The sequence below is a fragment of the Heliconius melpomene genome, chromosome 20 (assembly GCF_056956725.1).
Source record: "Heliconius melpomene rosina isolate 202511_hmr_F chromosome 20, ASM5695672v1, whole genome shotgun sequence".
Taxonomy (NCBI): domain Eukaryota; kingdom Metazoa; phylum Arthropoda; class Insecta; order Lepidoptera; family Nymphalidae; genus Heliconius; species Heliconius melpomene.
The window spans coordinates 13,351,628-13,378,434 of record NC_140408.1 but is presented as its reverse complement, the minus strand read 5'-3'; the positions used below and the strand labels follow the sequence as shown (position 1 = coordinate 13,378,434).

Genomic DNA, 26,807 nt, shown 5'->3' with positions numbered 1-26,807 from the left:
GTGTCCTCCTGCCCCAAGACTGGCCTCAACTTCGCACCAATCAATTATCAAGTATTTTTTCCAAGCTATTCTATATTTTTCAGGCTATGACTTAAATTTACCATTTACAAAAGTAACAATAGCTTTCTAAGAACTACCTTAAGTTGCCTGTAATTAAGTTATACCGACGTCTAAATTATTACAGGTTGTTATGAAGATGGCGCCAACGATAAAAAGTGGCCAAGTGTGAGTCGGATTCTTCCTTCATGAGCTCCGTAGTAGCAAACATAGGTTATTTGTAGGTACTTAGCCAAAATATCAGTATTATGTATTAGAAAAAAAAAGAACAAAAAAGAAATTGCTGGTCCTAATAAGTAAAGGTTGTTTTTTATTAGTGCTAATAAGTTCCGAAAAATGTGTTTATGATGTACAGACGGACAGACAGACACACTCGACCCATTCCCCGTTTTTTGTCATTCGTCTACGGAACCCAAAAAATGTAAAAAGTTGTAAAATAATAATTGTAATGTGCTCTAATGATACAGTATAATATATTGTACGTATTCAGAATGAATATGCGTGGACACCCAATTATATTTCAGTTCCTCGGAGTGAGAATTAAACACAACCATTAGGGTTTGTCTAGATATATTTTCTGGTGAGGGCTTGGAGCTTAATCATTTAAGCTTTGAACAGTTATGATCATGTAAGCATTGTTATTTTTTAATTTTTCGAGGCAATATTTTGTTAGTAAAATTTCTGGGGTGGGCACCAGACTATTCTGGGGTGGACACGGTCCATACGCCTCCCATTCTTCCTATGCCCATGCAGCCCACCAGCAGTTAATTTTTATATGTATTAACACACTTCGCGTTAAAATTCATGATTAAACTTTAGACAACTGTATGAATGGAGTCGTCTTCTCAAAATAGCAATATCTATTTCAATAGACGTTTACCCCTGGCGTTGCCAGATGTTGGGGAGTTGCCATTTATTTTAGTGTTAAGATACTTCGTTTCTCATGTCTGTCTGTAGCTTAACTTTAGAAGATACATTTAATTTATACACGAGCTTTATATAAAATATATTAATACTTAGTTATATTGTTTGTCCTCTTGTCCTAGCGTTTTAAACTAGTAAGCTGTATTTTCTAACAAATGTAGATACCTAATACTTTTAAAGATATTTAAATGCGTGTAGGTGACTAAGAGTTCGAATACTACATAAAAGATATTGTATGTGAAACTTACAAATACAGTTAAGTAAACGGAGTTCAATGATGGTACTTAGCGCCGTGTCTTGTTCTATATATTTTCCTGAAATTAGTCAATGCGGTCGGTGTCCGTCTAATTTTTTTTATAAAAGATAATTCTTTTTATATTTATAATAACTCGAAAGTTACTGTTGGAAATTTTTGCAATTTGTAGAGAATGGAATATTGAATTAGAGATTAGACACTCCGTTTTCCATTCCGGCCCAATTTTCGAGTGGCTGAAATGAATGCAATTTTTCAATTTAACAGAGCTCAAAATATAATTACAATATTATAAACAAAACAAAATAAAAATTATACGAAAACTTAAATATATTATATCAAATGACACCCCTTTTATTTAAAAAACTTCAGAGGGGTGCTTCGAGGGTGACAGGAATGTATAGTTCAAAGCATGTTTTGTTTTTTATTTAACATTTATTTGGCAGTAGTCTTCTTTCTTTTTTACACGTTTATTTATAAAATCTGTGTATAAATAGATTTTAATATTTTCCTTAATAAAAGCTCATACATTGACTACGTTTATTTTGTCATTCCATAATAGTGATGTCCTATAAGCACATAATTATAATACAACTTATGTTTTCTCCTGTCTATCATCCATGCAAAATTCTTAGCAAATATATTTCTTCTATACTAAATTAACTTCCAGAATGAAATTTAACTGAACGTTTAACTAAACATGATTCCTAAACGCTATTGTACTGGCAATATCAGTAATTAGGGTTCAGTTTTCGCGCATGCCCACAGTCTGTTCCCGACAAAATGGCGTCCGAGGCACGCGCCTACCATTGATTTTCACATTTACGTGCAAAATTTAAGTATTTCGTTAAACAGCAAGTAGTTTTTGTACATTATTTAATGTGTTTATGTGTTGTGATACAGCGAAGGCGAGGTGAGTACGCTCACTGCACATTTTATCCAGTTTTTCACTATTTTTTACATAATTTTCCCCGAAAATTGTAATTTTTTTGGTATTTTTTAGTAGTTTTTTGGTTTTTGTGGGGGGTTTTAGTTACAGTTTTTTTTAGATTCAATTGTAAGATAGATCGGTCTAATTTGAGTGAGTTCATCTCAATGAGGCGATAAGCATGCGCGGTGATAGCGAGATGAAAAAAAATGCTCAAAAATTATTGAAAATGTATAAAAAAATGTATTTTTTGACACTAAAATTGATATTTTTTCCCATATTTAATAGAAAATTGTAGTGTAGTATTTTTTTGTGCCATATATATGAAAATTCGGCACGTCTTGTCAAGGTTAGTCAGCTAGGCTCGCCCGGGACTACAAGATAATTACATCGACTTTCACGCGAAACGTGAAAAATTATATTTTTTTATATGAATTAGTAAAAATAATATGTAAAATTCTTATTATTAACAAAAATATATTGATTTAAATTAATAATTGGAGATCGTTTACGCTATTAAGTCGGTCTATTAGGATTAAAATATGAAAGGTATTATTTTTATAATTTGGTATATTGTTTAAATAATACATTTATTTATTTTAAATGTATAGAAAATATGTGCCGAGCGTATTTAATTATAATACCATATAGAATGTTAATAATTGTAATATATCGATTATTTCAATCAAACTAGTCTCTATGTAGAATTTCAGAAAAAATCCTTCTTTTCTATAATTTGGTATATATTTTTAAATAAGAATATTAAAGTAAGAAGATACAGTATTGGCCTTGGTGACAAATATCTCTATAGTGAAGTCGAAAGGTTAAATAAAACATTTTCTCAATAAAAACCATGATCCTACCAAAATTTTATAAAAAAATTGACTTATGATTTAGAAAATTTATTTGTTTAACTGTTCTTTTTTATTGGAATCTCAAAACTTGTAATGTGTGTTGTCTCTCTACATCAATAATATGACAATTTTAATATTATTTTAAATTATTTATTTAAATTTATATTTATTTTCATTTCTTCGCTCTGGTGTCGAGGTAAAGCGCGGGGTTGAGTTCCGACACTCAACACACAATGTGTCCAGAATTCGGCGAAAAGTTGGAAACGGAGTGTATTAACACTCCGTTCCGTCTGCCTACCCTGCTATGTGCGAGATACAGCTTTGAAAAAAAAAAATAACCTACCGTGACCTCGTCGTGGCACAGTGGCACAACGTCTGACTTTAAACGCGGTTGTGGTTTCGATTTCCTCTCGGGGGAACAAATTATTTTCATATTCTCGCTATGGTAACATTTCATGTAATATTTCATTTCATCAATTGGTCTATGTGTGGCAATGGAGTTTCTCAACACTATTTTTCTGCTATGCGTGAAGGTGTAAAAATATATAAATTGGTATTTTTCTCATATTGAATATTTTCAAGTAATAAGCAAGATATAAAGAACAACGATAGAGCAAATGGGTTGCGCCACTCGAGACGCAATATAGGTATCTATGGGGTTAAAGTAGGCGAAAGGTTATATCACTATTTTTTATCGACTTAAACGTGCTAGTTTTCATTTAGCTTTTTTCTACGCCCTCCGTCATATACCGATCCCAGAGACAATCTAATAACAAGAGAGCTACCTGGACAGAGTCAACTTTATATCAAGATAGATCGATTCTCCACTCTATGCTCAATTTTGAGGTATTGCGTGCTGAAAGGCGTAACACAACGCTGCGCTTCGTCGCTCCAGGGCGAGATATATAAAAAAAAATTGAATATAGGTAATTATTGGCATGGGCACAGACCGAACCCACAACCCCATTTCACTGTGACACTATTTGCTTATACAAATTTCATGAAAACACCGAAAATATTAGTCATATTAAAAAAAATTTTTTTTTTGGCCGTCGAGTCGCTACTTGGGGGAGTGGTTAATGGTTCTTTTATCCCCGCTATGGTAGACTAGGTGCAGCGTTGACGTCCGCCACTCAATGTCTCAATAATTGGGCAGAGCTTGGGAAAAGAAGTTTCTTAACTCTACGATCCCTCTACGTACCCTGCTACGCGAGAAAATTAATTGAAATTATTGATAATAGGTACTTTATATCGTAATTTTAAAGTAATGCTCCTATTATTAATTTCCCATGCATTTTTATCCGACTGTGACGAAGCCCAAAAGAAGAGTTATGTTTAGAGTTTGTTAGCGTATGTTTGTAAATATGTAAGTCAGTTCTCTTGCTCCCTTGAATCTTTTAAACCAGTAACTCAATATTTGAATCCACTACCTTTATACATGTGATTTTTTCACTTTTAGAAATACTTAATTGTTATTTTTAAAATGTTTTCCCACACTTCAGAAAGATATATTTTTAAAATATATAAACATTGAAAGGAAGCAAGCAAAATTTAAAAATGTAATAAAAAAAAATATTTAAAAAACCCGGACCGCAAAAAAAAATATTTAAATAAACCCGCACCTCTTTTAAACTGTCCAAGAGGTCTTCTTTTCGATTTTTGATTTAAATCAGTTTTTCATTTTGGACTTGGTTTTCACGAGGTGCGGGTTCAAATGCCGCTACGATCAATATTTTATACATTAATTGTTATTTAAAATCATATTGTATCTTCTTAAAATGGCGCTATCTTTTACAGGATTATAACACCAACTCTCATAATTAGCTTAGTTTTTCGCTTAAGTATTTTAGATTTTATGTTAAATATAAATAAAGTATGTTTTTGTACGTACAGCGAATCTCCACATGTAATGCTTGGCTTGGTGAAGATTTATGTAGTTATTTCTTATTAAATAACTGCTGACCTCTTATTCTTTCAATAACTTTTTGAAATCTTTACAGTTTTTTTGTTATATTGTTTTAGTCATAGTTGTGGGTTTATTTCCCATTCAGTGCAGTGGATCGCCCAATTTTTCGAAACATTACCTAACGTATCGTAACTCAACACCGCGCTTTCTTGTTAGCAGAGCGAGGGAATGAAAAAAAAATATATTTTTCATTTTCTCCAGTGAGAATTGAGCCCATAACCTCTCGTGCTTACAGTCGCCTGCTTGTGTTGTGCCTACGTCACGACTGGCCCCAATCTACATTGATACTAAAACTTTTAATAACTTGAATATTGCAAGCATTTAGCACAGAAAATTAAGATTACAAGCATTTAGCACAGAAAATGAAGCATATACAAGTAGATGACGTGTTTTAATTTTACGAATTACTAGAAATGAGATCGAAGAACTGTAAGAAACCCCTCAACTTTAAGGGGTTCTACCATATTATTGTTAAATTGATGATCAATTTGTCATGTTCGTAAAAAAATACTATCAAGAAAGACGGCTTCTTATTGCGTTTTGTATTAGGGTGCAAAGGGGAAGATGTTAAAAAAAATAAAATAAAAGTATATAGTCTTCAAAATTCTAGTAAACACGCTTCTCTACACCAAGTCTTAAAAGTGCTATAAAATGTCATGGTCAATGTCAGTAAATCCTCTCTATTTGTGTCTCTATCTTTTAAATAAAAAAAATATAATATTCTCTATACGGGCCTAAACTTGATAGATTTACCAGTAACCTTTGAAGAGTTCCACTATTCAGGGCCTGCCTCCAGCATCAAACCTGCTCAATGATAGCATATTATCGTATTTTCATACAAGCTACGTATAATTACTAAGATTAATGACGACATAAGTGGGCCAAATTCAGTTTCTTCGATTTTATTATAAGTATAGAACTGGAAATTAAAAGTATAGAAACAGAACTGTTCCCTAAGTTGTAATATATATGATTTAAACCAGAAAGGATTATCTCGATATAACTTTTACTTTTGGTGAAATTTCCGGACAAACATCATAAAGTAAGTACATACGCTTGTGAAATTTAGCACGCGCTCTTGGAAAAAAGCAAATAGATCATCATATTATTCAAATATTAGCCAATTCTAACAATATGACATAAAAAAACGGTTCAGATCTGTAGATGGGGATCCCGTGGCTTTCGCTCTTCTAGTTTTATCCCTTTTTTAAAACTAATATTACCTCCTCTTTTCCGAATGTGACTTAATTCCCTATTTGCTGCATATTAGGGTTAGGCTCAACGAACCTGGTGTTAAATTACTTAACGTTCTGCACGCATCGTCTAATTTTTCAGGTCCTAGTGTGTTGAGTAGTGGAACTCTAAAGTGCGCTTTTTGCCCACCAGGGCGTAGAAATGTAAATAATTTACGTAGAATCGTTGACTCGAAATCCGAATGGTAATCGAACTCACAACCATCACGTTTTTATACACATCCTCCCTTACGAAGACCTTAACATTGTTTAGACTCAAATTAGTAATTGCATAATCGGAGTATCCGTCATACACGATTGTTTGTCTGTGTGTACCAGTGAAAGCTTGTTTTTACTTGTTGTATAGTAGTTTATACTGTACCATAAACGCTGCAAGTCAATAATAACTGGTTAATAAGCGGCGCGGCGTTAAGTCCCGCCACCAAATCTCTTGTCTCGCAAGTTCAATGGAAAGTGAGACAAGGAGTGTTTAAACACTAGATTTCTTCTCCTTATCTTTCTAAAGTAAAGGTTATGAACAAATTGTTGTGCATAATCTAATGCATTTATAAGAATTTAATATTTAGTACCTACCTGATTTTTTTTTAAATTAAGATAGAAGCTAGAGCACCTTGCTTATTGAGTCGTGAACTTCGAACCTATGCTTTCTGCGTGCTCCCTCTGTTGCGTGGGGTCTGTGAAATTAAAAATATAATAAAATAATAAAAATAGCTTTAAAAATAATAATAATAGTAATAATAATAATAATAATAATATATTGTAAACAATGAATTATTAACATTACTAATGCTGGCTGCATTAACGCATAGTCTCCAGGATTCGGCAGAGAGTCGGAAACGTAAATATTTTAATGGGAACAGAGTGTTTTAATACTAGGTTCCCTGGTTCCCTCTGCCTACCCTGCCATGTGCGGGATACAGCATGAAGTTTAAAAAAACGAATGCAGCACTGCGGTATTTTCAGGAGTTTTTGTACTGATGATACCGTATCATAATATGTATGTGTATGTGTTTCTAAACTGAACAATGAAAAGTAGGTACTAAGATGAGTTATCATATCGTACACGCTAAATGAAAATGACCTAGCTCAAGAACTCGGAAAATTCTTGAAAATTATAATAAAATCCTTTTTTTAGCTTCACGCTGTATCCCTCACATAGCAGGGTAGGCAGAGGGAACCTGAAGATCTAGTGTTACGATACTCCGTTCCTCATTTAGTTTAATTTCCGTTCTCCACTATCCGAGGAATTCTTGAGATATTGCGTATTGGCAATGATAATATCAAATATTTCATTCCTCCCAGTAGAAAACGAATCCACAAACGCCGCGCTTACAGTTAGCGGAAATTGTAAACGCTTAAAATCTCGCTTTTTCAAATTGAGAGCTGAGTTTCTTAGCAGTTTCGTTACCCTACAATCCCCAAGGAACCTCAGTTAACAGCTAATTATAGGCTAAGTGTTGTTTGACAATCACGCTGTATAAATATAGATTTTGACTAAAACCAGAAGGTGCGGGTTCAATTCCTCCTACGTTCAAATTCAATACGTTTCCGATTTTTTTCTATATAACACTTTTAAAACGTTAAAAAAAAAATAATTAGAGTTAACCAATTTTCATTCAATTAGTCTCCGTTTTGCACACAAAACGGAGACTTTGCGAACATTCACACCCGTATCCGTTATTGCGGAAGTTCCGCATCGATATCAAAAATTTAATAGAGATAAACAGAAAGACTGTGATTATTTTCTATTTCAATAGAGTGAAAAAGCGTTATTTCATTATAAATAATGTACGTTTCAAAAGCAGCCGGTACGAAAATCGTGTCATGAGGTCGTTGACCAATTGAGTCCTTGGGACGGTTGGACGATTATTCTATTAAAAAACTTATAAGAGACTAGTCATATACTCAGGAATTGCATTATATTATAAGAATAGATTACCAGTAAGAAACCGTCGTGGCGCAGAGCTAAAGCGTGTGGCTGACTGCGACAGTTGTGAATTCGATTCCCTTTCGGGGAAAAGAAATATTCGATATTTTCCTTTCCTCGCTCTGGTCACGGAGGCAAAACGTGGCATTGAGTTCTCCCAGTTAACACGCAATGCTTCGAGAATTCAGAAAGTGGGCAACGGAAATACCTTAATGGGAACGGAGTGTCTTAACACTAGGTCTTAATGTTGCCTCTGCCCTGCCGGATACAGCGTGAAATAAAAAAAATGAGTAAGGATAGATAAGGGGCCATCGTGGCGTTATTTCATTATTATGGATCTTTGTCACAAAAGACTACTTAAAATGATTACGATTTTCCTGATATTTATACATAAAATTATATTTCTCCGAACTCACAACCAATGGGTGTACCACTGCGCTAGGACGGTCTCTGTATTCAATATATAAGCAAACGTCTTAAAAAATATGGTACTTATCTACCGTAGCTATTTCGTTAAAAAGAATTCATAATTGTAAAACGTACAAATTCGTCACAAAATAATTATACTGAATACTAATACATACAGTTAACTATACCGTTAATAAATAGGCCGCACAAACGTGAGTCATAGACAGAAAAAAAGCTAATCGAGGTCGTTCCCGCCTTTTTTGACATGTGAAACGTCATCTCTAATTAAATTTGCGTAAAATTAATAATGAACGTAACTTATGGTTGATTTAGTAATAAATTACGTACCTTATGATTGATTATTATTTTAATATTTTCCCTTTTGTGGCAGAGAAGAAACAGTGTTAAGACACTCTGTTCTCTGCTGTTCGATTATATTAGACTATTCTAGTAGATATACAGTATATGCCAATATTTCGAACGCAGAATTTCGGAATACTGGATTATCTCTATCTATTTAAGTTTTACAATATTAGTATAGTTATCTATAATAATATAATAAAGCTTTTTTGAATGAACGTTTAATGGACACTTAGAATGTGTCATGAGTTTTACATGACATTCAGTTGTTTCTATTTTACCACGCGGTCTAAACCTTATTTAAAAGTAAGGTAAGGTAAGGTAAGTAGTATATAAGCTTAATATAATGTTTACTATTACAGATATATATTCCCATACATTTTATAGGACAGATGGACAGACAGATATTGTGTTACATTGACAGTAATGAGACAATTGAGAGCTTCCTATAGGGCCGGATCAATTTAGTACCATTTGGACCATTACAAGACTTTTTTTTCTATTATATTTAAAATAAGTTAGTATTTGCTATATAAATAGTAATTTTGTGTTAGAAAATGACACTAAGATGACTTCGGCTTCGTAGCCGATAGCCTAATGGCTGTTAACACTACGCTTGTCAGTTCAATTCCAACTGTGTGGAATATTTTTTTTCGTATTTTTCGCTCTGGTAGAGCGAAGTTGGCGTGAGAGCGTTGAGCTTCGTCACACAACAGGCAATGTTCCGAATTTCGCCAAAAGTGGGGAATGTAGTGTCTTAACACTAGTTTTACACTGTGTATCCTACTATTCAAGACAATGCCTGAAGCTCTTTTCTATTTTATCAACAATCTACATTACATTAACATCTCGAGCCTAGATTGAACCCATAACTAACAACAAGGATGTTACCAAGTCATTTAAAATGTAATTTAAGCAAACAAAGATTCACAAAATTAAAATAATTGTACACGTACATACTTGGAAGCCTAATAAGATCACCATATTCTTAAACGAATAACAAATATGTTAGTCTATAGTCCGTTAAAACTTCAAAAGTTATTCTTCTTAAAATTCAGGCTCTTAACCCTACACATTCAAAAGATACGAACATTTATGCATCGATTTTGCTGTATTTTGAATGATAAAGAAATGTAATAGATAAAAATTATGCAAGTGCTGGCCGAATTTTTTAAAACTTGTGTTATTATTTTTGTAAAATAAAATATATTTAATGATTTTATTTTATTTGGGGTTTCATATATACATCAATAGAAGAGGCCCATCACACTGAATAACTATGTTACGCCGACATTCCATTTCTTCTATAGTTAAGCCGACTTCTTAGGGCTCGATCTAATAAAAGCACGGTACAAAGAATCTAGTGTCTCCCTCCTTCCTCGTATTTGCGTTTTCCATCCGAATATCCGAGATATAGCGTATTGTTTGGATGAGCTGATGCTCTTTTGCTGAGCTGGATGGACGTTGCACTTCGCTTTACAAGGGCGATGAAAGGAATATAGATTGTTCATCCGAGCGGATATCGAACTCATAAGCATTGGCGTCAAATAACTTCTTTGATTAAACTATAATCATAGTCATAATTCGGAAAATGATAGCGGTGTGGAAAACTTATCTATTAATAAGACAGTCCCTCACGAACTATACAGTATTATTATACCAAATTTAAATATTATATAATATGTTTATACATAATTTAAATATTTTCAATTATAATTATAAGAATTATAAAACATTAAATGACATTTGTATCAAGTGACAGTGAAAAGCGCGGGAACGCGTTATACGTCATAAGCAAATATACTTTTTTTTTTCATCCGTACCAAGTTCACTTGCATTCAGCCTAAGAAATTCAGTGATAGTTGACACTCGGTGGACGGTGGTTAGCGGTACTCTATTGTGAGACATAAGTGTGTTAGTGTTACAAATTTTTGTTGCTATAACTGATTTTTCACTATGGTGAGTTATATTTTAAAGGTTCTAGCTATAATTGTTCTTTTATATATTTAAATAAAAAATATAGAGGCCGCAGTGGTGCAGGGATAGAGTTGTGGATACGATTCCCAATCGGGAGAAACAATATTTATTATTTTCATATTTTCATTTATTATTTCTTGTGTAGAGGCAAAGTGCGGAGTTGAGTTCCGCCACTCTACACGCAATGCCTCCGGTAGGTATACGGCGAAAAGTGATAAAAGGAAGTGTCTTAAAGGTACGGAGTGTCTTAATACTAGGCTCTCAGTTTCCATTTGCGTATATCCAGAATACGGCATGAAGTTAAAAAAATATTTAATACTAATTATTCCATGTAAAATTAATAAACTTATGTATATATGAAAATTAAAGAAAAACACGTGCGAAGCGAAGAACGCGAAATAAAATAAATAAGTTTAAAAATATTCAAATATATTTTTTTATATTTTAATATGTTTTTTGTATTGGCAAAGATTTATTTATAAAATCCTAGTTCAATAAAAAATTAATACATACGTACATTTATCTAATCATTTATCTTTTTTTACTAAGGAAATGTAATAGATAAAAAAAATTATAAGTGTCTGGCTGTTTTTAGAAAAATTGTGTTATTATATTGTAAAATATATATATTCAACAATTTTATTTTCATCTGTAATAACTATATTATTTTGAATATTTATATAAAATAGGCCTGAAGCCGTTGTAGCGCAAAGGTGCGAGTATAGCGTGCGACTTTAAACACGTCGGCTGTGGGTTCGATTGAAAATGCATAAGCATTCTCGTTCTTGTACCACTACATAAGCGTCGTTGGATTTAGTCACCACAAGTTCGAAGGAAAATGGGGAACGGAGTGTCTTAAGTGTTAAAACACTGCGTTGCGTTCCTTTCAAGATACGTGAAACAAAAAAAAACAAAACAAACAAATTGTTTATAATGTGTAACTTCAGTGAATAAATGCTGAATAGGCTGCATGACATCACTGTCGAGAGACTGTCATCCTATTCTTTTTCTTTTTCTTATATGAAAAATAAATAAAATGTTTTCTTGTAGTTGACGGTAGCGCAGGAGCTCAAGTGTGTGACTATAACGCGACGGTTTTGGGTTCGATAGAAACTAGAGGGAATTAATGATAATTTGTTAATATTTTCATTTCTTCGCTCTGGCATCAAGGCAAAAGCCCGGCGTTGAATTCCGCCACTCAACACGCAATGACTCACAAAATTCGGTGGAAAGTGTGGAACGGGGTATCTTAACACTATGTTCTCTCTGCCTACCCTGAGACAAGAGAGACATTCCGATTACATTAAGAAATTTTTGTTCCTGAACTTCCGCCAAATTCTCGAGCCATTGTGTGTTGAGTGGCAGAATTCAACGCCGTGCTTTGCCTCGTTACCAGAGAGAAAATTTTAAACATTTCATTCCCTCGAGTGGGAATCAAATCCACAAGTTTCATTTTTCCAGTCATACGCTTGTGCCCCTGCGCCATGACGTTATATGGTCTTCGTTATTATAACATTTCCTTAGCCAATAAAGTTTTTTTGTCTATTTTTTTCTAGTTTCATTTAAATTTAAAAACAACTAATTTTTTATTACATAAAATAATTTATGTGTTCCTTTGGTCATCATTATAATTATTATTTTTACTTAGTTTAAGTTCAAGATCTTGAAAAACACTACATTTCCTGATGCCTACTTACATAACCATATATTGAATCATTTTAATTATAAATCCCGAAAATTAAGCGGTGCGTGGGGATGGAGTGTCTTAACTCTTAACACTAACTTCCATCCATACTCGAGTATCAGTTTCACGCAGTATCACGCACGCATAGACGTGAAGAAACAGATACACAGATAAATATAATAACATGTTTATATTATATCAAAGAACACAATGGCACTCACAAATAACTTTCACGTTGGAACTGTCAATACAATACTTTCGAATAAAATGACTAAACATGAATCATGATGTAAAAATTTAGTTCGCTACATCAATGGTGGAAGAAGGAAGCGCTTTCTTTGACTTTAATAGCTTTGGCCCGTGACTTTGCTTGTTGATGAGTTATTGGTAGCGGAACATGGAGAGATGATAACTATACCATTTTTTTTTTCACCTTCACGCTGTATCCCGTACACAGCGCGGGTAGGCAGAGGGATCCTAGTGTTAAGACACTCTGTTTCCCACTTATCGCCAAATTCTGGAGGCATTGCGTGTTAGTGGCGGAACTCGACGCCGAGCTTTGTTTTGTTACCAGAACTGAGAAATGATAATATTGAACTTTTTTTTCGAGTGGAAATCGAACTCACAACTACCGAATTTACAGTCACATGCTTGCCGCTGGGCCATACCGCACGTGAATAATATTTAAAATGTGGGTTCGATCTCCACTCGAGGAGATGAAATATTTATTTAAATTTATGTTTCTCTGCCTATCCTGCTGTGCGCGATACAGCGCGAAGCTGATTTAACAGCCTGATAAGTGAGAACTGAAATACCTTTCACACCCAACGATTCTTGTATTTATTCACATACGGTTATCTCATGATAAACTAGATTTAGGCATACATTAGGCATTGTTTTTATCAGTTATTTCATCTATATTTCTTTGTACATCAAGACATTTCCTTCTCAATGTCCGCCGGATTATCAAGGCATTGGGTGTACTGTGGAGCAAATCCACGCTTTTGCCTTGATATCAGAGCGAAGAACTAAAAATATTAATAAATAATATTAATATATTTCCTTATATATCCTCTATGGTCATTATTTCTAACAATATTAATATTTAATCCCTCAAGTGGGAATCGAACCCGCAGCCATTTACAATTTAACACGTTAGTGCCTTAGCGCCTTTTGTTTTGTTTAATATGTACATAGAATATGCTTCATCTTTGTTTCTCAGATGAGCTATCTAAGTAAAAGCTCTAACGCACTGGCTCGTGGACTTTCTCTGCGATCGATATCGGGGTCAGGGTCGGCCATTGGCACAAAATAGCGGACATACACTTGTTAAAATGTTAAAATTTTGCATACATCTGCCCAATTATCAGCTTTTCTTATTTTCACTTATTATTGAGGTAGTCGTGGCGCAGTGGTGTAGGGACTGGCTGTAAACGCGATGGTTGTGGGTTCGATTCTCATTCAGTGTAATGAATTGGTTTTATATTATCTGGCAAAGCGCGGCGTTGAGTTCCGCAACACAACACGCAATGCCTTCAGAATATGGCGGAAAGTGGTGAACGAAAGTATCTATGTATGTATCACCTATTTATGTTTAGTAAATATTTATATTTATTGTTATTTTTACCTTTATTAGTAATGAAAATTAAAAATAAATAGAAGTTATAATCTATTTATGCTCAGTGTAATCGAACCCGCTATCTTCGCACGTGATGTCATAGACACATCACGTGTGTCATATATCTTATCAGCATCTAATACAAATAGCATGGATATCTTACAGAATTTTCTGTAGTACATATAATAAATGTCATATATACGAGAAATTATAGGCCGTCATGGCTTAGCAAAGCTGCATCAGACTGTAAGTCCAAAGGTTGTAGGTTCATAATCTTCTAAGCCAACTTGGAGAAATTTATTATATTCATTTTTCCGATCTGGTCAATGACTTCTTCTTCTTCTACTTCTGGTTGGTGGAAGGAACGGACTCGAGTGGGCATCAAACCCCCAACCTGTCGCGTTTCTTAATAGAAACAGAATGTCTAGCAGGAATAGTAAATAGGTTTAGTATTTAAAAAAAAGTATATTATTATATTATTATTTATATCTTCACGCTTCTCGCATATCTATGGCAGGGTACCTACCCTGTAAAGGAACCTAATTCCTCAATTTCTGCTCAGTTTTCGTGATATTGCGTGAGAGATGCAATTCAACGCCGCGGTTTGTCTTGCAAAGCGGGGATATAAAAATAATTTAAAAATAAACTCTCAACCGAGGAAGGATTCGATAACCATCACATTTACAGCCAGACGATGACACCCACCAAGCAACGACGGCCCCATAGATAAATAACAGCCCAAACCTCAATTATGTCTCCATTACTCTCATTACTTAGCCTCAAATTAAAAGTGATCTAATTATGACGTAAGTTCATTAAAGTCTTGAATTCATAAAATCTTTAAATACTGTGTCCCCCACACAGCAGGATAGGCAGAGGGAACCTAGTGTTAAGACACTCCGTTCCCCACTTTCTGTCGAATTTTGGAGCCATTGCATGTGGAGGGGCGGAATTCTATATTATGTTAAATTACTATGACACGCGACGGTTGTGAGTTCGATTCCCATTTAACATTTTCATTTTCTTCGCTCTGATTATGAGGCATAAAGAGAGAAACGGAGTGTCTTAACTCTAGATTTCCAGCTTTCCTCTGCCCAGTTGCTTAGTGATCTCGAAGCGACGTAGAGTCAAATTCACAATCATCGCGTTAATATTCAGACCACGATGGCCGTTTTTATGAAATTTATCTATTATATAATAACGAAATTTTATATGTTAATTTTAGGTTTAAACTTTTCCTTTATCTTTACCTTTATCGTCCATTATCTCGGTCCTTATCAGTAAAGGAGTGTACGGATAAGATTGTTACAGGTTTATTTATTAGCAGTAATATTAAATTATGAATAACGATACAAATTATGAAGCGTGTCGGGAATTAGAACCTATATATATTTAAGATATTTTTTGTATACTACATAGGGGTAGGTAAGCAGAGGTAGGGCAGAGGCTTTCAGACACTCAGCTACCAAGAAGACACTTCTCTTCCCAAAAAGTTACTGAAAAGGCAAAATTTCAGATCTTATCATGCTATATTTTAATATGATTAAATATATGCACCACATAATATTAAAAAAAAATATATTTTTGTGATGTTTTTAATTAGAACGTTTAGGAAGACGGTTGTTGCCGATTGGAACTTTTCGAAACGAGTCGAAATCGAACCCACGAGCCTTTACGGTTTATACAGACGCTGTCACTCTCCCACATTCTCCAATAACAAAAAAAATCAAAAACTAATATGAAAACCAGGTAGGTATGTACTCGTAGGCATTGTAAGTAGGGCACGCGTCGACAGTAATGCTATAATATATATTATGTAACCAACATATGTATGTATGTATGTCGGTGCAGGTCCCTACAACATAGCAACACTGCAACTTGTAATCCTAGCAACGTGTAAATTAGATTTAGTCGTTTTGTTATATTATGCTGGTGCAGTAGTGGAAGCTAGTATTAAGCTAGAATTTGGTGCAATAATGACGTATTTGCACGTTGCACTTTTTTTAATTTATATTTGAATAAAAGGAGTCGCAATTAAAGCTTGTTAATCTCAAAGTCTTTCCGCTTACATTGACATCTTTAACTAGTATTTTTATGCATTTACGTCTTTGTTTCACTAAATGACCTGCTTCATGCAAAAAACTAAAAATCTTCCGAATAGGAATCGAACAAACAAACATTGTGATTCCAGTTAGACTTAAGTGTCTTAGGTAATAGGTATTCCTCTGGACTCTGACTAAATCTGCTGTATAACGCGTCAAGCAATGTTCATTTAAAAATAATAAGTCGCATATAGTTACGCTTCCACTAAGTATTCATCCTAAGCTATGACTAAAGTATTTATAACGTTGCTTCAAATCCACTGGTCCGCGTGGGAAGCATCCTTAATCTAGGCAGGCGTTATATATTACCCACATATAGCAATATAAATAGCGGGAACGTAGTGTTAAGGCACTCCGTTCCTCACGCTGAGCTTTGTCTTCTTAAATAGCGAGAAAACAAAATTGATTCATTCCTTCGGGTGGGAATCGAACCCAAAGCTGTCGTGTTTACAGTATCATAGATCGAAAATATTAAAAAATCATATTTACACAAGACAAGTCCAAGATAAATGTTTTAGAAAGTCTGTCTGATGATGTGGAACTCATTATGCATATGCACTGAGGTCTGTCGTGGCGCAACAAGTAGTAGGTTCAATTCCCACTCGACAAAATAAAATATTTGATATTGTAACCCTTTATCTCAAACTACACTCAATGCCCAGAATTCGGCGGAAATTGTGAAGGTGTCTTAATGGGAACGAAGTGTCTGAACACTAGCTACCTTAACTTCCATTCGTTAGCACAGCTATGTGCGGAATACAGCGTAAAGATAAAAAAAACTAAAAGTTTGTACGAAACTTAGCGTCTTAACTCTACGTTGCCTCTGCCTACCCTGACAGGTTTCCAGGAGTATCTTAACACTCCGCGAAACTTTACTCTGTTTACTTTTTTACATACCGAAAAACCTGATCATCCCCATATAAATATATAATCTCTTTAAGGCTGGCCGGTAAATTCTGAAGCGACACATGACAATCTAGGTTATGCAATGAAGTGTATGTCAGTGTGTCATTTTATCAATGGAGAAAGATAATTTTATTAGTGCCGCCCGCAATGTTGTCTAGAGCAAGCGCAGTTTTCGATGTAACTTTGCTAGTAATATAGGTTTCATATCGTGTTGTGTATATATAGGTAGACATATAGTAGTGAAGTGAGATAATATATTTTTGTGTAAGGTATGGGACGTTTTTCTATGTTTAGAAGTTCATATAGCATCTATATACATAAGTGATGTAACTCGAAAATTTCTAATCTGTGTGAATTTCCTATAAATATTTTTAATAAGTTTTTGGTTAGTTCTTATCAAAATCAGAATTATTGAGTTAAAATATATTTATTGTTAGCATTTCATTAAGATGTTAAGTTTGTTCAATAATTGATAGAATTATTATAAAATAATTGTGTAATTAATATTCTGTGTTGTCAAATAATCAATTTCTGTAATTTGTATAGCAGAGTTATAGAAGAATTTCTCTATAATATTCTTCTCTATAATATATTACGCTATACGTTGTTCTCATACCAATTTTGACGTAATCAAAAAATAATGTATAACCTAATTGTAGCATGAACGATTTTTAATAAAAGTGAATGTAGATTCTACTTCATAAACATTTTTACTAGATCATTTTTCTTTATCCCGCACGTAACATGGTAGGCAAAGGAAAACTGAGAATCTAGTGTTAGGACAATCCAATCCTGTTAAGACACTTCCGTTCCCCATTATTCTGGAGGCATTACATATGCGGAACTCAACGCCGCGCTTCGCCTCGTTAACAGAACAAAATATTTCATTCCCCAAATATGTCTCGAACCTATAACCGTCGCGTTTATAGTTGCACGCTTGTGCTCCTGCGCCAGAACAGCCTCATGTTAGTGATTTATTAGGTATTTGGGTTCTCACTGCCTATCCTGTTATATGCACAATGGCAAAAAAATATATAACAGCTAAATGAATCTATTAAATTTGTGTTTACAAAATTGAACATATTAATTCCATTTGGTAATAAATATTTATAGCACTTTGAACGAACCCTTCCATTAGGCAAAGTACCTACAAGTTGGATATCAGAAACTTCATATTAAAATGAGTTTTTAGGACATTATGGCGCAGTGGCACGCATGTGACTGTACAAACGCGTCAGTTGTGGGTTCAATACCCACTAACAGAGGTCACATATAGAGGAAGTGAATTACTCAACATTTATATTTACTTCGGTTTGAGTTCCACCACTCAACACGCATTGCTTGAATAATTAACCGGAGAGTAGGGAACGGAAGTGTCTCAATGAGAAACGGAGTGTTTTAACACTAGGTTTTCAGTTTCTCTCTGCCTATTTTGCAATGTGCGAGGATAGTATTAAATATTCGTGCATCTTCCTGACCAATTATCATTAAGTAACCCTGTTTATTTAACTTAATCAGAGAAACTTCTTTTAATATAAGAATTTTATTATTGCTAAGAAAAATCTCAGTCAACCTATATAAATCAGACATCGCCTTTTAAATACCTCTTTCAAAGTGAAAGTGGGGAACTGAGTATCTTAAACATAAGCTTCCTCTTTCTACCCCGCTAAATGCGGGATGTAGCGTGAAGCTAAAAAATATTAATTTGTTTCATATTGTTCCAGAACCAGCCATGAAGATGAAATAATAGGAAATCTGATGACAGTTCGTTTGTGAGTTGACATAAGCATCGAGATGGCATCGTGCCTTAGTGGCCATTTTGGCCCCAACCAAGACTACACCCCAGTGGCGGAGTTCTACGCCGACAAGTCCGTGTTTGTTACAGGTGGTACCGGGTTCATGGGGAAGGTGAGGCCATTTTATGATAATAACCATCCTTTGTTCTAAGAATTAGATTAGTTAAATTAATGGTGCGTGGTTTAACATTATGGTCCCCCTAGTTACCCTGCTATATGCGGGATACAGCTTGGAGCTGAAAGAATAAATATTTTTACTAAGAAAAATTTGTTCCTTAGGTGTTAGTCGAAAAACTATTAAGAAGTTGTCCAAAGATCAAAAAAATATATTTGTTGATGAGGCCGAAGCGTGGTCAGGATGTCGCCTCCCGTCTCACCGAACTAACACAATCTCCGGTAAGCTTGAAATATTTTTTTTTAAATCAGACTTTTTTCCTGCGGCTTCGCCCGCATGCAACTTACAGTATATGACACATGACACATTTTAAGTGCCCGAGGCAAATGTGAAAGCAGGTTCAGGAGGCTACAGCCTAGAGTGTTCCTCGATAAATAGACTAAAATATTTTTTCAATTCAACCGGTAGTTCCTGAGGTTAGCGCGTACAATCAAATAAACTTTTGAGCTTTAAAAAACTAGTCTACGCAACTCGCCGCGCAGGGGCACGTCGTGTAAGTGGAAAGACGACAGATTATGGGTTCGATCCCCACGCAACTAAATGAAATATTTAATATTTTCATTTTTTCGATTTGGTATCGAGGCAAAGCGCGGCGTTAAATTCCGCCGCTCAGCGCGCCCTAATATCCTTAAATTCGGCAAGAAATGGGAAGCAGAGTGTTTTAACATTTAGTGTCCCCCACTTACGCTTCTCTAGGGGAAGCGTGAAACTTTAGTTGTAGTTTTACAATCGTAGAAAGTTATAGTTTTGTACTTAACTAGAAAAAAAAGGTCGCGTGATTGCCGACGCTAAGTGGATTTTTTATGACTCTAACATTCATCGATTTTCTTAACATTACCAGTGGCATGTGGCTTTCAAAATATATATTTTTTTAACCAATTTCAAAAATAGAGGTTATTAGTTTGACATGTACTTATGTTTGATATTGTTGAGCTTAGATAACATACTTACAAAAGTAATGGAACTAAAAGTCAGATTGGAACGATTCCTAATTAATCAAGTAGGTACATCTTCATTCCTATTTAGAAAACAGTTTAAGTTCTATCAATATCGGTTTAGCAGTTTTTAATATATGAGAATCCACATTTATATATGAATGTATGTACATATCATACAACATTTTTATCCCAACAGCTCTTCGAGACATTAAGGAAAGAACGGCCTCAGGAACTAAACAAGATCATACCAATAGTTGGCGATATAACTGAACCTGAACTAGGCATCAGTCCCCCAGACCAGGCCATGCTGTGTCAAAAGGTGAGGAGCGCTGGTAGAGAGTTCGAAATTTGCTCAACCCAATATATACTAATACTCTTTATTTTTACTTTTATAGAAAACGTATAAGCAATTTTGTTTACCTTTTCTTAAAAGTATATTTTATTTTTTATATTATTTTTCTTTCCTAAGCGTGTTCCACTTAAAAAATATAGAACTTAAATACAATATTATATAAAAAATCTTTTTCGTCTCATTTTGTTCATTTCAAATGTGTACACACAAGCGCAAAGTTAAGTTTGTCAACTTTTGTAACATGATGATCCCCATACCATATATTTCTAAAAAAAATGAAGAATTGAGTGTCCTATTACTAAATTCTCTAAGTAGCAAATATAACATGTATGACAGCAAATATATAAAAATATATATTTTTCATCAGGTATCGGTTGTATTCCATTCGGCGGCGACGGTGAAGTTCGATGAGAAATTGAAACTATCGGTCACAATAAACATGCTGGGCACGCAGCAGCTGGTGCAGCTTTGTCATCGTATGCTGGGCTTGGAGGTGAGTGCTGTAAAAGAAATCTTTGATTTTCACCATTATTACACATTTGAACATAATGAAACATAACTATATTAAGAGTATCACACATTTTTTGGTCACTCGCCACTCAGGACACCATGTCTCCAGAACTCTGCGGAGAATAGAGAACGGAAATATCTTAATAGGAACGGAGTGTTTTAACACTATATTTCCATATACCCTGTTATCTCCGTGTGAAGCTAAAAAAAATTGCTTATATCCTTCATGAATACATAGGCTATCCAACACAAGTTTTTTTTCCAGTTCAGTTCCAGAACCAGAAGTTCCTGAGATTATTGAATTCAAGCCACAAACTCATCCACTTTATAATATTAGCATAGATTATAGAAAATATATAATAATCTATTTATTAAGGATACGTGCAAGAATTGTTGCTTTACATAATCAATGTTTATTATATAAAATTCGCCATGCTGAAGTCTAACTGTCTTTAGTTAAGTCGTTCAATGTCGTCGCAACTCATGTTTATGTTTGTATGTATGTGTGTTTGACCGTACATTAGAAACTGACGTTTGATTTAAAAAATATATTTTATTTATAATAGTATCCATTTTTGAGGCCGTCGTGGCGCAGCGGTGCGACGTGTGACTGTAACACGACTGGTTGCAGGTTCGATTCCCGCTCGAGGAAATGAAATATTTAATATTTTCAATTCTTCGCTCTACTCGTAGTAACAAGGCAAAGCGCGGCGTTGAGTTCCTCTGCTCACGTACAATGATTCCAGAAATCAGTGGACAGTGGGAAACGAAAGCGTATACTAGGTTCCCAGGTTCCCTCTGCTTATCCTGCTATGTGCAGGTTACAGCGTGAAGCTAAAAATAAATTATATTTTATTATCATTATATACAAAAAGAATGTTTTATCTAAAAAAACCTGAAGAAAATAATAATAATAATGTAACAGCACCTGTGCCTGAGTAACGCAGCGCCTCGACCCGGAAACTGAAGTTTTGTAACGACACATAAAATATTCATTCGACGGGCATCTCTACTACTTTTTTGTTCTTTCTTCACAATTTTTCTTACTTTTCTCACATTTAAAACTAGTCTAAGACTGGTATTGAGGTTGTAACGGTCGTGGCTTCGATTTCCACTCGGAGAAATTATTATTTTTGCTTTCTCGCGCTAGTAACAAGACAAAGCGCGATGAGTACCGTCATTCAACACGTAATGTCTCGGTGGTTGGGTGGTGCGGGAGAAACGGAGTGTTAACACTAGGCTTACTCTCTGCCTACTCTGCCATTTGTAGAAGCTCTAAAAATGAAAGATTAAAATAAATCGGCTCCTTTTAGATATCCAAGCATTAGGTATATCTTTAAGTAAATGGACTATTAACTGATTGTTTCTTTAGATTTAATATTTTTTTAATAAAATTTTAGTATCTTTAATAACATTATAAAGTCCAAAAATTTGTTTGGTTACGAACGTTCTAACCTCAAGAAGGTTCGAAGGTTCAAATTATTTTTTTCTGTACCTCGGCCATTTAAAATGTGTCATGTGTCATACTCAACTATTATTTATTTCCATTTGACCAAGCGGGCGAAGCCGCATGTGAGAGCTAGTAATAAATATATGTTCATTTCTGTCTTTCTTGTATTGCGTTTTAAAACATCGTCATATAAAACGAAGGCACGACCTAATTCCATAATGTGATGTAGTGTTTAAGTTCTGGGTCATCTTTCGTTCAGCGACTAGGTATTTACCGTTTCTAATGGAGGGCGTGGGTTTTCTTACTTTTTCCATGAATAGAGGATTGCTTTGGAGAAAGCGAGCTTCTTTAATTTTTACATTTTATACTGTAGGCACTAGTAACTTTGCAGGACTTTAAAGAAGTTAAATGGAAAGTTCGATTTATTTTTGCATTTTTCTTAAAGTTTTGAGAAAATGCGTGTTGAATTTCAGTCTTTGCCTCGTTTCAAGAAGGAAGAAATAAAAATATTAATACGACCTGCTCGCGGCTTCGCCCGCTTGAATTACGTAATTAATAATTTACTAATCTGCATTACTTTCCTTATTTAATTATAATATAATTCTATAAAAACCTATACTTATATTAAAGTACCTAAAGCGTCAGTGAATTCAATAAAAGAATTATTTTAGCAATTTTGTCGAACAACATTCTTTAAAATTTCACAATGTTCTACCATACCATACCATAAAATACCATCAATATCTTTTTTATTATATATCTTCCATATACATACACCGGTCCGTTACAATTTTATTATTAGTATCGAATTCATTCATTAGACTTCATGATTCGTAGAATTCATTTCCTCAATTGGATATCGAACCCTCAATCTGTCGTCTATAGGCTCTTGTGCCCGGCGCCACGACAGGCCTCTGACCTCTGATGACTGTCATTGGATCAAATCTAAAAAATAACTTGAATTAGAAAAGTTAGATTCATAGAATGCTTGATGCTCTGACCGGAATCTACAGCCCTAGTAGAAAAATGGACCGGACCATCTATCACTAAAATAATTTTACAATTCGTATCAGTAGTTTAGGAGATTAACGCGTTTAAACATACAAATACTTTAACTTTATAATATTGGTATATATATCGTTTTGAAAGATGATTAATAATGTGAAATGCTTGAAATGCCAGTATGCTGGTATCATTCTCACATAATTAAATTGTTGTCTAGACATCTAAGTCTCTACGTTTCTCATAAGCATAGAGCAATTTAAATATGAATTGCCTTTTTTTAAATTTTACGCTGTTCCCCATATATAGCATAGCAGGGAAGGCAAGGGGGAACCTAGTATTAGTATACACACCTCCGTTCTTCGTTTTCTGCCCAAGTGACGGAGCTTAACGCCGCGTTCTGTCTTGTTACCAGAAGAACCAGAGCGAGGAAATGAAAGTAATCTATTATTCCGCAGTAACACTGCACAATGAAGGCTTCAATTTAGTAATGTTACTTTTTATATCATAGTATACACTTTATAAATTTAATAAATAAGTTGTATAACAGTCTCTAATAAAAAAATTATAAATCAAAAAAATCGTAAATCATTTATACGATGGGAAGGCGATGTTCCATTCTGTTACATTGTTTATGAATAATAACTATAATTAAAAAAAACTAAAAAAAATGAAAAAAAAAAAAACTAAAAATAAACGAATAGAATGGCTTTGTAAAGAAAAATATAATACAATCTTTTGTATTGTTGAACTTTAATAAGTATGCTTCTTTTGTTTAAACGTTATAAATATGTAAACGATAATTTTATTCTAGATATAGGTATAATAATGATATTATAACTCATTGCTGTCTGTACATGGATGATACATGAGAAAATTATCAACGAAATAGTTATTTCCCAAAACAATTATTTTAAACTTTTTGTGCGTTTGCCCGTTTGCATGTGCGTTGTGCACGCTAATCCCAGAAAGGACTTAAGCATTTTTTTAATTTTTATTATTATTTTATTTATATATGTAAAACACTTTCGTTACTGACTGAATGACATACAATGGAGAGCCGGAACAAAGCAGCGTAGAACGCTGAAATTCGGCTTATATGTAGAGTGCGAAATGTTAGGGGGAAGCGCTAAGAGAGGATTCCAAGAGTTTTGTAGAGAATGACTTTTTCTAGAGGCTCCTAATATTCTATGAAAATGTCATATGACGTCTGTATATCCTTATCTTGTAACTTATTTCTTTTACATTGTTTCTTCAAATTTTCTTCGGTTCTAAATTTGACTGTTTGATTGTTTGTTTGTTTGTTACGTGATTACATCGTCAATAATATTTAATTAATTTTATGATCCTTTTTTTTTGGTTCATCATACTTCAGCGGTGGTAATATTTAATTCTCATAAAAATTAAATCAGTTTTTGAAAATAGTTTTATTCTTTTCAAAAATATTATTTTTTTAGCTTCACGCTTTATCCCTATCAGAAGTAGTGAGAGACTCTTTCTCCACATCCACTGTCATCAACCTCTTCATACATGCCCTCCGGGAGGTCCTAGTATTTATTAAGTGACTTTCCTCTACTATGATTGATATAAAAAGATTCTAATCTAAGAAAAAATCTCTCAACAGGCTCTGGTCCACGTGTCCACGGCATACTGCAACTGCGAGAGGGAACGCGTAGAGGAGACGGTGTACGCGCCGCCCGCCCATCCTGAGCACGTGGTGACGCTGGTACAGACGCTGCCAGATGACCTGGTCGATAGAATCACACCGGACTTAGTTGGTAAGTTCGAAGTTGCATTATATTTAGAAAAAGGGCAAGGTAAGACAATAAATGGCGTTAAGTTCCGCCTTCTAACACGGGATATCTTAATTTAGCCGCAAAGTAGTAGTATAATTGAACTGCGAGTAAGATTTATAATTTAAACATTTTTGAAAACAATAAATGTTTCACTAGTTTAATGAGATGCTTAATTTAAAAAAAAAGGATTTATTTCTCACATTAATATTATTCTAGTATAAATAGCTTTGAATATAAACCTACTACCTCTAACTTACAGGCGACAGACCCAATACGTATACATTCACGAAGGCGTTAGCAGAGGACATGCTCATCAAGGAATGTGGGAACCTTCCTGTGGCCATCGTCAGACCGTCTATCGGTGAGTTGGTAGATTTCAGTAGGGATATGGTAGAAATGTGGAAGTATTTTTGGGAGGCAAATTCTTACTTCTCTATATAAAATATAATTATGCCAAATCTCATACTACCCCACATTTCCGTAAAAAGGTGTACAAGGTTTTAAATCATATTATATCAACTTCAAGCTGTATTCTCCATGCAGCACGGTTGGTAGAGGGAACCTAGTGTTAAGACACTCCGTTCTCCACTTCCCGCCGAATTATTCTAGGAATTGCGTGTTGATTGGCACAATTGAACGCCTGGCTTTTGCCATGGTGCCAGAGCGAAGAAATGAAAATATTAATAAACAATAATAACAACCGTCGCGTCGTAACGCTACGACGGCCTTGAAAACAAAGTTTTTGCTCCACGTATTATTAATATTATTTATTACTTGCAAAATTTTAATATATCTAAAACTGGCGATTATAGAATAGCAGACGTTTCTTAAAACTTAAAAATATATTGTATAAGATAATACAGCTAATGTAATTAATAAGCTATTGATAATGTAATATTTAATTCCTTATCAATTTACACTGTCTTGTGATATCAGGTGGCAATGGCAATGGGGTTTTTTTTATGAAATATAAACACGGTGGACTTTTGACGTCTGTAGTTTTTATTGGACTTTTTTCTTTATTATAGCTAGTAATTTTTCTGCTGGTTATAGAAACAATTGAAATAATCAGCTTCACTCTCTTTACCGCATAGCAGAGTAGACAGTGGGAACCTAGAGAACCTTAGACAGGTTCCCTACAATACCTTGAATCTTAGCACTCTTAGCAAAAATATACGTATCTTATATAATTCTATATATAATATAAAAAATATCTTCCGATACTGACTGACTTCACTGATAGACAATGCACGAGTTAGAAAGTTGGAAATTGATTGGGGAGTGGTTGGGAAGTGTAGAGAGAACTAAGAGAGGATTTCTCACAAATCCATCGGTAACGGGGAAAAAAGAGATTTTGCCATTTTACGTCTCAAAGTCGAAAATAACGATGCGGGCGACGACTAGTCCCATATATTCTTCATTCTGTGATCCATACGTAAAAGAATGCGATATTTTTCTCCAACAAAAACAGTTTACCGAAATATTGACTGAAGCGGAAATTGAAATTACGTCATTGCATTTGAATTTCGATAAAATGATATTCTTCTAATTGATATTTTTATATATTTATG

At 34.3% G+C, this 26,807-nt stretch overlaps 1 protein-coding gene across 3 annotated transcripts in view; it reads left to right on the top strand.

Moving 5' to 3' along the window:
• Window positions 1-1,993: 1,993 nt before the first annotated feature.
• LOC146528100 (putative fatty acyl-CoA reductase CG5065) overlaps window positions 1,994-26,807 on the top strand; it is a 32,329-nt gene continuing 7,515 nt past the window's right edge. Inside the window, exons 1-7 of one of the 3 annotated variants that reach the window (XM_085204334.1) lie at window positions 1,994-2,147; window positions 18,942-19,125; window positions 19,293-19,409; window positions 20,323-20,445; window positions 20,846-20,971; window positions 25,065-25,218; window positions 25,496-25,597. In XM_085204334.1, coding sequence (XP_085060460.1) covers window positions 19,012-19,125; window positions 19,293-19,409; window positions 20,323-20,445; window positions 20,846-20,971; window positions 25,065-25,218; window positions 25,496-25,597 — 736 coding nt within the window. In that variant the 5' untranslated portion in view covers window positions 1,994-2,147; window positions 18,942-19,011. Of the gene's footprint in view, window positions 2,148-10,753; window positions 10,890-17,326; window positions 17,487-18,941; window positions 19,126-19,292; window positions 19,410-20,322; window positions 20,446-20,845; window positions 20,972-25,064; window positions 25,219-25,495; window positions 25,598-26,807 lie in introns of those variants that run through there. The other 2 variants (XM_085204332.1, XM_085204331.1) reach the window with 2 other exon arrangements.